This window comes from Limulus polyphemus, unplaced genomic scaffold (assembly GCF_000517525.1).
Source record: "Limulus polyphemus unplaced genomic scaffold, Limulus_polyphemus-2.1.2 Scaffold105, whole genome shotgun sequence".
In the NCBI taxonomy this organism is placed as follows: Eukaryota; Metazoa; Arthropoda; class Merostomata; order Xiphosura; family Limulidae; genus Limulus; species Limulus polyphemus.
This window is the reverse complement of record NW_013665715.1, coordinates 609,221-626,717: the sequence shown is the minus strand read 5'-3', so window position 1 is coordinate 626,717 and position 17,497 is coordinate 609,221. Positions and strand designations below refer to the sequence as shown.

Below are 17,497 nucleotides of genomic sequence, written 5' to 3'. Positions count from 1 at the left end.
ACGTAAAGTAAAATTACGGTGTGTTATTGTAATGTTTTTTACAGTGGTTTCATTGTTAAAATACGGTTGTTGCTGTTGTTTTTCTTACAGTGTGTCAGTGACATCTATCGACAATTGACCTGCACACTTTCCCACACAGGAGATCTAAAATGATGAGTTGATCCGTTGTTGAAGGCGATTCAGTTTAGGAGACTTCGTTTTGTAAACTTGATCATGTTAATAGTCCCTCATAAATTAGTGTAGTTAACAGAGAGTTGCTGTGGCCCACTAGGTATTATTTCCACTGTTCGTATGATGTTAAGAGATAGTTTTCTTTCGGTTTCAGATATTTCATGGCTATTTTTTCACTGAAACTGTATATAGTATTGTTTTCGGTTTGATAGATCTTAAAAATCTCTTTTTCATTTTTCTTCACATTCCTCTGTTCTCTTTCGGGGATGTGTGTAAATTATCACCTAAATGTAGGGTCAATTTTCGTTTTTGAATCATGATGCAAGATAAATTAATGTTATACGTGAAGTGTCAAATAAATATGAAACAAATGAGCCATAAGGCTTTTCAATGAGCTTATATTTGAAGTTTAAACTAAAGGTCCTATTAAAGGCTGCTTGCAAGCTGCAGTATTAAAGCTTATATTTTTACGATTATAGTTAGGTCTGTGAGCATGGTGAGCATGGCCACAAACTGGTAGCGTAAATAATGTATATGTGCAAGAGATGTTCCTCCCATAGGCAATAATTTGAGGCAGCTGGCGCAGTATTATCAAAGGTTTTCTATCACTTTGGAAACGAACCATGCAAATGAGGGAACGATCGATAAGAAAAGGTTTCCTCAATTCACTCTCTACCCTAAACATGCGTCTGTTTTCGTACTTCCTATATATACAAAAAGTTCATGGTCGAATATGTAAAATATAGTAGCTTATTATGTTTTTGTGTATATGGTTATTATTGCTGAAGGAAAGGGTCGATAGAACAGACTATGTTTCGCAAATGAAAAAAAAAAAATAATAATAATTGCATACCTGTACTTGGTGTACAAATTTAAATGTATTGCTCAATATAATGCATATAGAAACAAACTTTAAATTTCTTAAAACTTTCGTTTCTTTTAATGGTATCGCAAAATTTTATTAAAAAAACTCTCCAATCAATTAAGAGGAGTAAAAAAAGAATACGATATTAAACATAAGAATCACCAAACAGCTGAGTTGTAGTCACTTAATATTCATTTGTTCATCTACGTTAAACTTTTTACTGGTATGTATGTACATATTTTTTTAAACTATTCAATAACATATGCAAAGAAAAACTTAAAATAATTATTGCTAGAAAAATTGAAAGAAAGTATTTGATTTAATATTCAGTTTACTGGGAAACCATCGTGGTGAATGAAAAGCACAACATTTGACATCACAAGCACGTTTTTCTTTTCTTTGTAAGCTGAGTGAGAAGCTTTAAATCCTGGTCACGTCGAGAACTCTTCAACAACAACTGAACACATTTCTCTCGCTTATGGAACAACAAAAAGTTGAAACAATAGAAATTTAATCGGACGATAATTGTATTACTATTATAAGTTAAGTAAAGTACTTGTACAAACTTACATAATATTAAAAACGATAGCGTTTTTCTTTGTAGAGAAGAGAAACAAAGTAGAATATCATAAAATCAATCCTTGATTTTTATCGCTATCATTGTTCAAAAGTTCATAAAATAATATAATAAAATATATTTTATAACGCCCTCTAAGTAGCTGAAGGCGAAACCTCCCTTTATCCAGTTACCTTCCCTGTGAGTTAATCAAATGTTTGATGAAACTGAATAAACGTTAATAAAGGTGCTAACTGTCACCTTCAATAAAGATGTATAATTTATTTTTCTATACGGTCTTTTATTTAAACATTTTTAATGTTCGTTTTGTTTTATCACAAAGCTGAGCAACATACCCTCAACGCTACGTCCACAAAGAGGATAGAAACCCAGAATATAGGACTGTGCATCCGCTGACCCACTGGGTGTTTTTAAAGTGGAAGGAGCGTGAATAAATAGTTACATTGTACAAGATATGATAGGTCTCAATACAGATTACAATTGAATATTTCGGTATTTTATTGTTTTGTAATATGTGTATTTTTATTATTTTAATTTATAAATCTTTAGATACACACACAGCCAAAAGAACCAACCTCTACTTAACCTTTAACATATATTTTGTTTTCAAATATACATTGCTAGAAACTTTAATTGACAAGTTCTAGGTTAATAAACTTATAATTTTATATATTTATTTACTGCTAAAACATTTCATTTCGTTGTTGTTCAAGCGCAAAGCAACATAATTGGCTATTTACGTTCTGTCCACCGCGAGAAATCGAATCGGGGATTTTAGCGCTGTAAGTCCGTAAACTTAAGGCAGGCCCACCTCCGGACTACCGTTAGAAAATGTAAACAGTTATTATTAGGAGATTAGTTGCTTAAACTAATAGGTAAAATCAAAGACTTTTTTCTCTGCCATGTGTGCTCCTCGTGATTGATCCCCCAGTGGGTCAGCGGTAAGTTTATGGTCTTACAATTCAAAATTCGGCGTTTATTTCCCAGCGGTGAACAAAGCACAGATAGCCTCTTGTGTAGCTTTATGCTATAATACAACAGGAACTTAATAAATGGCCGTAAAAGATTCGTTTTTGTTTCTCAAATCTGATATATCATACATACGAAACATTATTTTCCCTGTCCAGGCAAAACGTATGTGGGTGAGATCAGTCCTAAGGTTTTTAACTATCTGCGTAAAAAAGGTAAATAATTCAGATGTATTCAATATAATCAAAATTTTATATTTCTCGTTTAAGAAACATTGAACCTATCTATATATATATATATGTGTGTGTGTGTGTATGGGTATATATATTAGATAAAAGAGTTTGTACATAATAAGTAATACTTGTATCGTACTCGAGTTATACGTAGCTTTTAATATATATATATGTAATTTCTAAGTTAGGTTGTGTTAATGGCCTCAGATTTTCCTGGCTCTCAGATTTAATTTATTTAATGTTGTTTACACTAATACGGAGCATCTTTATGGCAAGTAAAGCCATTATAAATATTGATATGTTTTACATTAATTTACTCAGATGAAAATGTAATTATGTTTATTTATCATTTGAAAACGAATAAAAACGTCTAATATTATCACATCGTTTCGTACATTTCTAGTTTAGTCACGCTCTGGAGGACGGAATAGATTTAAACAGTATTTAATCTTTTGGAAAAAAAAAAATCTTTTTTCTAGAAAAATATTACGATTAATTAATCATACTATTTTTTTTTTCAACAGATGCTTTTAAACTCTCATGTGAATTCATCTGAATCAAATACGTTATCTTTTAATGTACGAAGTGATGAATATAGAAATGATATATTGCTGATTAAAAATATCTTCCTCCCCGGAGAAAAAGTGTTCTTACCAATATTCTGACTTGTCTATGTGAGGATATAGTAAGTCAACGAAAAATAGGGAGATCTCATTAGATATCAGATGTGTTGGTTTTTAGTTTAGATGAACCTGAAGAAGGATAAAAATCCAATTATATGCTTTATTTGGAGAAAATGGTTGTTTGATCTACAAAAGCTATTATTACTGATTTCTTTCTTTGCAATTTCTGATATTATATTTTATAATATGGTCATTAATATATGTACTGTTAAAGTAATGCCATGTGTATTTCTTGTTGTTTTTCAAAGGTTCTCTATTGCTAACATGTGATCAAAACTGCATTACTAATAAACGAGCCAAAGCTTATAAAGCATGCTAGTAAATCTAGTTAATAAGGTTTATCTGTTATTTATTCTTATTTCGAAAATTATGCACATGACTAGACGTTAATTCTATATAATTTTCATTATGTTCTAGTTGTTTCCTACGACAACGACATTGTCTTAATTTTCATGAATTTCTCTACTTTTTCTTCATTCGAAATTTCTTAACCAAATCGTTAGACTAAGAACATGATTTAATAGTTTGTTTTCACAAAGTAAAAAATGGAGTTTATTTACATTGACAACATAGACGGTTAACTTTGTCAATATTTGATTGCTTTCCTAGTATTTTGATAGACAGTTTTGCATTTTATTTACTTATTTTTTTCAAAAATAGAAGAAAAGAATCATTCGTTTGTATATTTCAAAATGAAATCTGTTAACCCCACTAGCTGCTAACTGATGACTAAAGATAAAGCGATGCTATTTGGAGAAATTAATTATCTTTTGGTATTACAATATTTATGATAGGAAACAAAGATTTATATAGCTGAAGTTCTATGAAAGTTTAACTGCCTATTTTAAACACCATCTAAATAGCATCAAATAAATTAGTTTTGGAAGAGAATTGCATGATCGAGCCTTCGAATTGCACGCCATTATCAAGCATAAGGAAGGTTTGAATCACGTTAAACATGTACAGCGAACTAATTTAATGTGTTGCGTTTCCATTTGATAATCTTACAAAAGCTTGTGATTGTTTATGATTATATAAGAACCATTTATGAAGTATACGTTAGCACAATAAGTATCTACAGTCGTACTGTGGTTCTTCTGTTTTCTCTCTAAACACATATACGTATGTTCATAACGGAATAAAAACTTACTTTTCAACATCGCTGGAATTTTATTCAAGTGAAATATCATATTTTTCTTTGCTATTTAGCTTACATGGAACCTGTAAAACTACCCGTGATGGTCTACATACACGGAGAGTCGTATTTCTGGAATTCGGGCAATCCCTACGATGGAAGTGTTCTGGCAAGCTACGGTGACGTTGTCGTAGTTACTATTAACTACAGATTAGGAGTATTAGGTAAGTCTAGTCGTGTGCTATGACATCTCTTGTCAAGCCACGACGACGATGTTGTGATTTCCGTCAACTATAGGTTAGGTAAGTGTTGTTGTGTGCTAGAACATTAACTAAATTAAACGTTAATTAACACATCAACACAGTTAAACTTTTAAGTTTTAGGTATTTTAAGACTAGTCAACTGAACTTGTCTAACTATTTAGTTACTCTCAATAGTAGAACAGAAAATAAAAATTATATTAACTTATGATATTGCTGAAAATTATGTTCATATCCGTTACATGAATAACCTTTTTACATGAACAACTTTTCATGATCAAGACAATAATCTTAACTTTTGGAGTAGAAGTTGATGACTAAGAAATAAAACTAGTAGACAGTTGTTATACAAAATAGAAGATCAACAGATTTACAAAGACAAAAATAAAAAGTACTCTTTAACTGTCTTAGGAAATCAGAAGAACACAGTTATCTTATTAATATTGTGATATGAAACAGTAAAATAAATGTTGACTAAAAAAGAAAAGAAGGCAAGTCTGAATCTGGCAAGTCTGAGGGCTTTTAACGCTAAAATACGGGTTTCGAAACTCGCTGTGAGCGCAGCATAGATGAGCCGTCGTAGTGCAGCTTTGTGCTTAACAATAAACAGAGAAAGCTATCGCTGAAAACTGCACATATACAATATTCAAAGCAGAAAAACTCTGAGTACTGATTTCTGATTGTTGTTTCAGACCACCACATGGAGAACAAGTAGACTCTAAAAGTATATTTGTAGCCGCGGCATAATGGCTCATAGAATGGATGTGAGCTTTTTTTTTCAAGTACAGACTTTTGACCGATTTAGATCTAATTACAGCCGCGGCTGTTGAAAATTCCCTCTTGTTTGATAATAAAACGCAAATTGGAAGGTGTTTTGCGAAAAAAGAAGTTTAGTTCAAAATACATGGAAAGACAGACATTCAGATAAAGCTTATTCACTTTAGTACTTACATTTACCTACTAGTATCACAGAAAAACCTTATGTTCTTGACCTGCGCTAAAAGGATTGGTAAAGTGTCTTTTTATAGGGTGTACAGTCAGAAAGGTTGATGTTATATTAATTTAGCCGAGAGGGTGTCAGATTAGAAAAAGTAGACAAAAAAATTCTACTAGAGGGACGATCGATTTTGTTACAAATCTCCCACAAATTCTTCTTGAACACTCTTAAAAATTTCGTTAATATATTTTAATTCAATATTACGTTAAATAATTTGTTCATACTATAACTTTTACAAAATATTGTGCTTTCGATCAATCATTTTATGAGCAGTGAAACGCATGTTATTAGTATAGTGCTTTAATATATTATTTCGACATAAGTAATTTCGTGTCTTCGTATCTAAAATGATAATTCTGGATATAACGTGTATATTTTAAGTTTAACGTTCATTTACGTTTTATTGAAATTTTATTGATCTTGTTGCGTTTACATTGTTGTTCACATACAATTGACTCGTTCCAACTTGCTTCACTCCATACAGTAAAATGACGCTATTTGTTAAGTCTATACATCCTTTCTTATCACCCTTTATTAATAGCAAGTAAGTTTGAATGACAGGTAAATTTTTGCTTTTTGATCCTGCTTAAAACTGGGACTTGTTAGTAGTAAGATAAAATTGATTGATATATAGGTGGTGTAATTTGTTACGTTACCAGATACTTTTACGGTCTCTTATCTACTTTTTACACATTTCAAAGTGAAATCTGTCGTGGAATGACGAATGTTCTTATTTAATGGCCTTAGATTAAATATTGGACAATTCCCAGGAGCAACTAAAGGACAGTTAGTAATTTCTCTTCAGGTTTCTTTCCAGCAACTGAGGGCTCTGCTAGGGGAAACTACGGACTTATGGACCAAGTAGCAGCTCTACACTGGATACAGGAGAACATTGATGGTTTCGGCGGAGATCCTCATAATGTGACGATATTCGGGCAGGGCCACGGAGCCGCTTGTGCTAACATCTTGATGATAACTCCCATGGCTAAAGGTAATACTAACGTTTTATATATTACCTTTATTTGTCTTGTCGCTGTTGCTCTATGAAAAAGAGTTTATATATAACCAGCTTTAAAAAATGTTGTTCTTAAAAGGACAAGACTAGCATGCAACAAGCACTGAACGTTCAGTGGTGTTACAGAGAAGTTTATCAAATGATGTGAAGTTCTGTAGAATGATGAATTTGTTTAAGGTATAACATCAAATTAGGAGCAAACTACCTTCTGTATATATTCATAGTTTCCGTAACTACACTATATATATATATATTCATAGTTTCCAAACTACAATATATATATATATTCATAGTTTCCAAGCTATACTTTATTTATATTCATAGTTTCATTCCCTTGGTGTTTTAGTTTCTGTATATTTAGCTTATATTGCAGGAAAAACTTCTCCACAAACGTAAAATTGCCTTCAAAGCCTTACCTCGCTTTAACTTTATGCTAACACGTTTTCTCAGTTAATAAAACATCTTGTACATGGTAACCGATACGTATATTATGTTAATGTAGTTCATGTGCTACGTCTGTTTTTCGAACAATTCAACATATCACAGTTTCATCCATTACTTCATGGAGGATAATAGCACATGTTGTTAAATATTAATGTGCTGTATAATGGAATAATCTGGTGTTTAACATCACGACTGTAAAGCTAGATATTTGTTTTATATAGATACATTCCTGTAGCCAATATTAACTACTGAAATTAATACAAAACAGTTCTCTTCAGAGAATACCAATGTAACAGCTCAAATGAAGCTGTTACAGTCGTCTAAACTAAATCATTGGGAATTTTGATAATCTTAAACAGAATACCTATAATGCTGCAATGCTTACAATATAAAGGTAAATCGTGTATAACTGTAAAAAGAGGAAACATAGAAACGAACTTAATGTACCAATTGATATGACATACTAAACAATATGAGAATATACTTATATCATTTACAATTTAAATCAATAACTGATAAATTTCCTCTTCTCGCTTTTCTATCTCAATTTATTAACAAAAAACACATGATCATTTATGGTTTTTATCCTCTATTGTTTTCCGTTACACATACATACAATTGCTATTCACTCTGCCATTACATAATCATTCCCTTTTCAACCGTATACCTTTCAGTTATTGTTACAAGATCTCCTTCAATTTGTCTGAAAGGTGTATTATCTATGAAGTTACTCTCATAGCCCATATGATCTATTTTTAACTTATCAGTGGATAATCTGATATCATTTTTCTACGATTCAAAATGTTCTTACTTAGTAAGTCTATCGCCCAGTTACAACGTGTTTCCATTATCTTTTTCTGAATTTTTAAAACCAGAACCTTCATAAATAAGTTTATAATTACTCTCTGGGGACAATGTAATAATTATGGGAAAATCAGGAACTCGTATTTTTCTTTTTCTCTTCCTACTGTAATTGAAGTTTATTCATGATACATGGCTACACTATTTAACTCTTTTGTCCTGTCATCAGTTGGTGCTCATTTCCTGTCATTTTTTTCCTGATTTATTTCGGGATGCAGTCAATCACATAGCTGTTTTTAAGTCTCCGTACACGGAATTTTCTCTATTTCATTTTAACGCATCTTGCAGAATTGTTCCGTCTTTTAAATAACATCCAGAAAAAAAAAGAAAGCTTGGCAGCTATATTAAGAATTTAGCTATGCGCAGTAACGTTAAAATGGTAACAGTTTTCCACTGATTTGCTTCTGATTTATTTAATATAGAAAACCCATCTTTTTACAGTGCTTAGATGATAGATGCTTGAGAATTAAAATTTAAATCCAGAACATCTTTCAATTCAATCGTAATCTTGTACGTACAAACATTAACCCTGATCTGATCTAATATAGAGTGGAATTTTAATGCCAAAATATTACGAATAAGTATTAGCTCTGCATTTCATGTCTCCCAAGTTAAAGATATAGATTCTGCATATTTTATAGTACTTTAATCACTACAGACATTACCTGCTTTGCATTCTTAAAGCAAAGACTGGTTGGAAAATTAAGCCATTTGATAAATAACTAAAAATGGATATAAAATAAAAGTTAAAATGTATCGACGTTTAATCTGCGTAAACTAGGCGCCATCTTTTCCAATTTTTAGGTATTTTGTGCCTTATTTATTGCCAACGTTTATGTGATACCTCCAGAAATGTTAAACATAAGTCTATTAATAATTTCTCAATTGAAGTGTTGATACTTAGATCTTGTTTTAATAGAAAACATTTATTTATGTGTATGTTGCTGCGTTTTGGAGAAATATAAAATGATTTAAGATGCGTTGTAAAATTAGTCTATGAAATTTCTAACATGAAATGTTGTATTATCTGCATTTTAATTTAATTATTAATTCTTAGACACCTGCCATTAGTCTATTACGTGAAATATTCTAAACATTTCTATACAACCTTTAGAAACTAAACGGTATTTTCTTTGAGTGTCTCTATTGTACTAACATCTCTTGCAAGTTAAGCCTTGTTAAAAATATGGCTTGTTAAATCAATTAATTTAGTTTCTATCTCAAACGATGCTATGCTATTATATATTTATTAGCAAGATTAGAATTCCCATTGCCGAATGATGCTTTTGCGTCAACTAAATTAAGAATCAATCACGTGCTAATGTGCTATTCTGGGCTGGTCCTTACGATGAGCATATTTTGTTTATAGTCGTCCGTTAAGTATATATTCTCATCTGCTAACATAATGGCCCAGCTACCTGTTGAATGTGTTGTCATCTGCTGACTTAGTAACACAGTGAACTGCTAAATACATTCTCCCTTGCAAACCTAGTTAATTATCGTTCATCTTTGAAATAATACTCTTGATGGTCACTAACTTTAATACCTTCACAGGTAATCCCCTTTACTTTCCTCACTAGTTGATAAGTTTGTTCTTCGGTTCTCAAGTGGAACATTATTAGTCAGTTCTTAATCCGTAGATGATTCTGTACCCTCGAATACACTGTGATCAGAATTATATTCCAGAATTTAGTTATCTGGTTTCATTTAAGTTGTAAACATTTTAAGTCTGCCATTGTTCAACTATATATTTTAGTTTCAATAGCTGTGTACTTAGATAAACTGGATGTATTGAGCACAATACTAGAAATAGCCATGATAAAATATCATAAGTAACAATAATTCAGCTCGTGGTTTATCTATATCCAGCTTAGTGCAGTTAATGCATGTTATAGTTTCTATCCCGGTTTTAATATAGTACCACACTATCACAAAACAATAATGATCAGAGAGCAAAAAGAATTCAGTGTAGTATTTCACTCCAGAGCTTATTTTAAAGCTTAGATCAAATTCAACTATAACCTTCTGCGATCTAAGACTTTCGGTTCTTCTAATCAATATCTCACAATCACAAATCTTGTAGTATTACACTCGTAACTAACCAGAAATTAATGATTTGTAAATATGTTGCTCTCATAATATTTTGTATAATTAAATCAATACAAATCTAACATATTTATACTGCTAAAGTAAATATTTATGTAACTATAGTTTTGTATTACTCCATATTTAATGGTTTTCTTCAATTATTCAGAAAAATTATTTTCGGTACAGGTAAGTAGAAGGAACGTGTAAAATACTCACTTTCGATTCAATGCTAGTCAGCGGAATCAGAATGTTTTAAATGCACTTGTACCTATATACACGTGATAAATAATTACTCATAGATTTGCATATATCAAAGTTGATAAAACAAAGGAATATTAGTAACAAATTGTCCCATGAGTGATAAATAAAATAATTCGGATTTCTCTGACACCACCGCCACCTGTCTGTGACATGTGTATCTATCATAATGAAATATATTTTCTCTTGGTACGGATGAGATAACACTGCGTGGTGATTAATCAAACGATACGAATAAGGCGAGACGAACAGTTAGCATATATTGGTTTTAACAGATAATTAGAAGAATACATATATAAATGAAGACAGTTTTCATTATTTCAGTTTTTGATCACAAATTTCATATTTGTTGGCCGCCGTTGATCAAAACTACTGTCTACTGTTGGTCGGTACTGAATATACCATCATCATTTTACATTCAGTGGAGGTTAAGCACAAAGGTCACCAACATAAACTTCAACCAATAAGAAGATGTTTAATAAGATTGTTGGCAGGCTTGTTCAGAAAAGTAGTTTCCGAGAAGCATTTGGCTTACGACAGTGTAATAGCTACCTTATTATATAACTGCAAGATAAAAGATGGGTTACTCAGAAATTGCTACACTGCTTTTGTGCATTTCAACAAAATGCTTCTGTCTCTTAACTGAAAATGTTTCTCACAGAAACCAAATTCCTGGCTAAATGAGTTAAAGTTGACTAAGCCGATAAATACACTGTTCACTATTTTAGTATATACACCATTAAGATATTTCTTAAACATTAAAACTTTTTTTAAATATCTATCAAAAGTTACACGTAGTTAGTTTCATTACCAATACAAGATATTGTCACATAAACTTTTGGTATTTACTCTATACATAAGTATTAGTTGAACCATTCAACAAAGTTATCTTAGCACAAGTTAAAAATACAATATATATATACTTTTCATCACGTAGTTAGTTTCGTTACCAATACAAGATATTGTCACATAAACTTTTGGTATTTACACTATACATTAGTATTAGTTGAACCATTCAACAAAGTTATCTTAGCCCAAGTTAAAAATACAATATATATATACTTTTCATCACGTAGTTAGTTTCGTTACCAATACAAGATACTGTCACATAAACTTTTGGTATTTACTCTATACACAAGTATTAGCTGAACCATTCAACAAATTTATCTTAGCCCAAGTTAAAAATACAATATATATATGCTTTTTATCACGTAGTTAGTTTCATTACCAATACAAGATACTGTCACATAAACTTTTGGTATTTACACTATACACAAGTATTAGTTGAACCATTCAACAAAGTTATCTTAGCCAAAGTTAAAAATACAATATATATATACTTTTTATGACCTAACATTGTTATATAAGCTAAACCAAAAAATTATCTTATTTTAACATACAATTTATGTTTGACTTTAATGTTTATGAGAATAAATTTCTAATTTGATGATAACTAATTATCCTGAAACAGCCTGAACAACACAAATTTCCTGATACGAGTTAATAACAGCTTTGTTATGCTTATTTCCGTTGAGATATTTTCTTATCGACAAAAGTTGCTAGAGCATTTGATGTACAAGAATCAACATTCCTTAACAAAAATCGACTTTTTATGTGTATTTTCATCTGACACGTTAAAATGTTACAAGAAGAAAGAGATGGAAGTAATCAAGTAATTTACATTTTGATTTGCAATAAGTTGAAATGTAAAGTTCCAAACAATAAACATAAAATTTCGGCTTCTAATTGGTCCATGTAACTGATATACGCTGCAATGTTTTTTCGCTGATTTGAAATTAATCTCATTACTACAGATTCCATATCCTCATCCTGCATTCTTTGAAGTAAGATTTTACTTTAACAGCCCTTTGGCAAATTAATCGATACGAAAATCAGTAAGCACGTTTATGTTTTTAATCCAGTTTTTACCCTAAGGCATATAATATTAGTATATTAGTTGAATAGAGTTTACATTAATTTGCTAATGGAGTTTCAGAAACAGTTGATAAATCTGAATAGTAATAGGAGTTCATATGAAATATATGTTTTGAGCTTTACTAAAGAAAATCCAGTTGCATTGCTGATTGGTTTACTCAGTAAAAGCATTCGGTTACCAAAACAACAGATCGAAGAGACCAAATGATAATTTAATTTCAAATGAGGCTGTCTGCGCCATCTTCTGAGTGTTTGGAGAAATATTTCTATTAAGTTATAAAGCAAATCTGTGCGGCTTTAATTCACTTTAACAAAGTGCTTATTTTTACTCAATATTATCATCAAATCAAGTGTCAACCATGTTTCTTTATTATTGATGAAATACTTTTTAACATGTGTCATAATAAGGAAGAACTTCCATACAAACTTCATAGGTGTAACAGTGGTATCTTGGACCTGATTTACTCAGCGTCGTATTTGCCACTTAAAGAGCTGAACGTAATTTATTTATAAATAACAATATTTCAATATTTTTGTCTTTAATCCTAATATTCTCAGTAAAACCATATCTTATAAAAGCTGCCTGATCTTGTGATTTATTACATTTTTATTTTAAGCAAGTTACGGTATCCAGGTTAAAAGAACCACCTACACAAACGAAATGGTTTAAGTTTAAAAGACCGAAACCGCTATGATTAACGTTAATTTCCCATTAAGTCGATGTAACTGTTAGTTCTGCCAAATGAATTAGTCATGCATTATCATGATTCTTTCTACATAGTTTTTTTTACACTCACCCGATTAGGAGCGTTACATATTAGTCTGTTTACGTGAGTTGTCTCAGATATCCACGATGACATTCTTGCTTTTATTACATTCAACTTTATAAGGCATTTTATTTTCAAAATCGACATCATTTCTGTGGAAATGTGAATAATACGTAATTTTTAATATAAAATTATAAATTTGTTTCGGCTGTGTTTAAGCCTAAATTTACACAATGGACTATCTGTGCTCTGCCCACCAGGGGTATCGAAACCCGAATTTTAGCGTCGTAAGCTTGTGGACTTACCGTTGAGCCACTAGGAGGTGGGGGACAAAAATTTAACTAATATTTGTTTTCAATAAATCAAGTATGGAAGTTACTATTATGTGACTATTCCCAATATATTATTGAAATACACTGTCGATACTTAGGAAAGTACCTTATTTATCCTATTTTACAAGTTCATGTAGAGTTTAAATATATAAACAGGCACTACAAAGAAGAACAGTCATATAGATTTTAGTGGTTCTTTTGAATTTTTAAAGCTTAATTCTGAGCTACGTGTAAAAAAAAACACTGTCAAATGTCATTACCAGAATCTGTACTACTAGTAAAAGCTAATTTCATTTCTTGACTTTGGTGGTTCTAAAATTAATAAAAATTCACATAATGCTAATATATTTGATTAGTTTTGAGTTAATATGTTACCAATCCTATTTTGCAAATTAAGAGAAAAAGATCCAGATAATATGTAATGATATTATTCATAATACGCTTACTCCACAAAAAATAATAAAAATATATTTGAAAATATATTTAGTTAATAAAATACGTTATTTCATTAATCACATTAAATGTTCTCTTTTATGTTATCTTTATTCCAGAGTTATAACACGTGTTAAAAACAAAAGTAAGATATTTCTCTTAAGTGTTGACAGCGGTATGTCTGCGGACTTACAACGTTAGAAACCGGGTTTCGATACCCGTGGTGTGCAGAGCACAGATGGCCCATTGTGCAGGTTTGTGCTTAATTACAAACAAACTTAATTATTGAAACACTAGAGTCATATTTTGTTAAATAAGCATACTAATTTCGTATTACCACTAAGTATTATTATTATTAAACGTAATTCTCATAACATTGTGCAAACATGAAAAGATAAATGAACTTTGGACAGCTTCTATAATTACGTTTAGAGCGAGATATCGAGACATAAAATAGAAATACAGTCTGTTTTTAATATTTACCATGTGTATTTTATGATGCAAGTAGAAATGTGCTAACATTGAAGCAGGCAAGTGTATAATAAGTAAAGTATGATTTTTATTATTAGATAGATCAAAACGGGTGCAGAGAAACATCTGTCGTTTTAACGGATCCTTTAACAATAGATTCTCTTCTTAAATCAATACTCTGTACGTAACAAAGTTACAAGATGAACATGTTACTCTTTATACTGTATCCCTCTTTTTGTTTGATTTTCTCTGACTCAAAACCTTCTAATGGTGTTGAGGTGTCGACTGTGATGTATACAACGTTAAGCGGGCAAATTAAGGTTTTTCATTTTAAGGCACTTCGAGCTCCTGAATAGACAAGGACATTTACATAGAATACAGAAAGGTCAGAAGGGTGAAGATTTTCATGTTAAAAGATCTTACAAACAAATGTGACTTTTACGTTTGGGTAATTTTAATTTCGATCTCAAAATAACTCCTTAGTTTTACTATCTAACGATGTAAAGCAAATCGATAGCATAAAAGTTGTTCTAAGACACTGTATCATCGACCATTTCATGCTTTATACAAGAAATCTACAAATAAAATTTAATCTGTCTCCTTTTGTAAACTTTTTCATCCATAAAACCATTCTGCAAGAAAGTACCGAAATATTACATTTTAAATCATGATGCAGAAGATCCTTTCTTTTAGGCTGAGGTCTTTCTAGTGCTGTTCTACATAAACTTTCTTATACAATTCTGTTTAAACTCAACTCATAAGATTTTTAATTTCCTGCAACTAATAGATAATTTTGAAGAGAAATGCTGTCGCAAATACAGTTCTCGATTAAAAGCATGAATTTCCGTTATGAGTTCCTAACAATTTTGTGCAATCTGAATCTGGGTGTCGTAAACAGTTTACAAACTTCTTTACGAAAGCAAAGTAAAAATTTCAATTATTCTATATTCTATATAGTTTTTGTATTAGTATGTGGCTTGTACATTTTTCTGGGTCCGTGTACTACAAGCGAATAAATAGTGTTTGTTTGTTTGTTTTGAATTTCGCGCAAAGCTACATAAGGGCTATCTGCGCTAGCCGTCCCTAATTTAGCAATGTAAGACTAGAGGGAAGGCAGCTAGTCATCACCACCCACCGCCAACTCTTGGACTACTCTTTTACCAACGAATAGTGGGATTGACCGTAACATTATAACGCCCCCACGGCTGAAAGGGCGAGCATGTTTGGTGGGATGGGGATGTGAACCCGCGACCCACAGATTGCAAGTCGAGCGTCCTAACCACCTGACCATGAATAAATAGTGAATGCCACTCATAACTTTCGCGGTTAGAGCGTTCGTAGGCAATCTGAGAGTAGCGGGTTCGAATCCCCGTCCCACCAAACATGTTCGCCCTTTTAGCCATGAGGACGTTATAATGTCACGGTCAATCCCACTATTCGTTGGTAGAAGATTAGCCCAAGCGTTGGCGGTGGGTGGTGATGACTAGTTGCCTTCCCTCTAGCCTTCCATTGCTAAATTAGGGACTGCTAGCGCATATAGCCCTCGTGTAGCTTTGCGTGAAATTCAAAATAAACAACCTTCAATCAATATACAAATTCCACTTATAGGTTCATCACAATCATTTTACAGGGTCAAAGTATGAGTGTCACTCGTAAGTTTCTCATGATTATCGTATGTAGCTAAAACGAGAAAGTCACTTATAAGTACATAGAATTACGTAATATGTCACTTCAAATCTGCACAGTATAAGAAGAAGACCTAACCTTCTCAGAATCATTATACAGACGCGATGTATTACTCCCTTCTATAAGTCTCTATTCGGAATCATTATAAATATTTAATGTTTGAATGTCAGTCTTAATTTTCTCAATGTCACCATTCACAGTTAGAGCATTAAATTCTTTATAAGCATCACTGTGAACCAGTGCCTTAGAATAAGCTGTAAATGTTTACTTATTGTGTATTTTATTATACTCCTACCTTAGATATCATGAAGTGAAGTGTTCTATATAATGCGAAATGCAACAACACAAATATCAAGTATTTCGCGTTTGCTGACACATACTTCTACAAATTTATTTATATGATCTGATCAAAGTATTACAAAAAAACACAAACAATGAAATTATATATAGTAATCAGCCAAATAAATATTTGATATTTACATGAAAGGGTCAAATCAAAAATTAAATAATTGTTTTCAGATATCACATCTTCAAGTGGCTGATCCTTTTTCTTAACTTCGATGGTTTTTGTAAACGTGTAATTTTTTTCTCGGACATCACTTCGATTCGTATGGAGTGTTTGAAATATATATAATAGAATAATAATAAAAAACAGTCGTACTGAATTTAAACTCAAAAGTTTCAATGTCACATATATTAACATTACCACTTATCGGCATGTCATGGACTTGCAAGCATATAGTATATATGCTTCATCCTTTTGCCTTTAATGGTTAGCATAAAAAACACTACCATTAAAAACCGTACTTAATGTGTCTAAGGTTCAACATAAATCCATTTCCTAAGACACATCAGTGTCCAGTACTTAATGTGTCTAAGGTTCAACCTAAACCTATTTCCTAAGGCACATCAGTGTCTAGTACTTAATGTGTCTAAGGTTCAACCTAAATCCATTTCCTAAGGCACATTAGTGTCCAGTACTTAATGTGTCTAAGGTTCAACATAAATCCATTTCCCTAGACATATCAGTGTCCAGTACTTAATGTGTCTAAGGTTCAACCTAAACCTATTTCCTAAGGCACATCAGTGTCTAGTACTTAATGTGTCTAAGGTTCAACCTAAATCCATTTCCTAAGGCACATCAGTGTCCAGTACTTAATGTGTCTAAGGTTCAACATAAATCCATTTCCTAAGACACATCAGTGTCCAGTACTTAATGTGTCTAAAGTTCAACCTAAATCCATTTCCCAAGACACATCAGTGTCCAGTACTTAATGTGTCTAAGGTTCAACATAAATCTATTTCCTAAGGCACATCA

General features: G+C 31.6%; 1 protein-coding gene across 4 annotated transcripts in view; it reads left to right on the top strand.

The window, feature by feature from the left end:
- LOC106470443 (neuroligin-4, X-linked-like) overlaps positions 1-17,497 on the top strand; it is a 94,707-nt gene that overhangs the window by 35,520 nt on the left and 41,690 nt on the right. For all 4 annotated transcript variants that reach the window (XM_022399879.1, XM_022399891.1, XM_022399894.1 and 1 more), the window contains exons 2-3: positions 4,708-4,857; positions 6,696-6,881. In XM_022399879.1, coding sequence (XP_022255587.1) covers positions 4,708-4,857; positions 6,696-6,881 — 336 coding nt within the window. The remainder of the gene's footprint in view (positions 1-4,707; positions 4,858-6,695; positions 6,882-17,497) is intronic.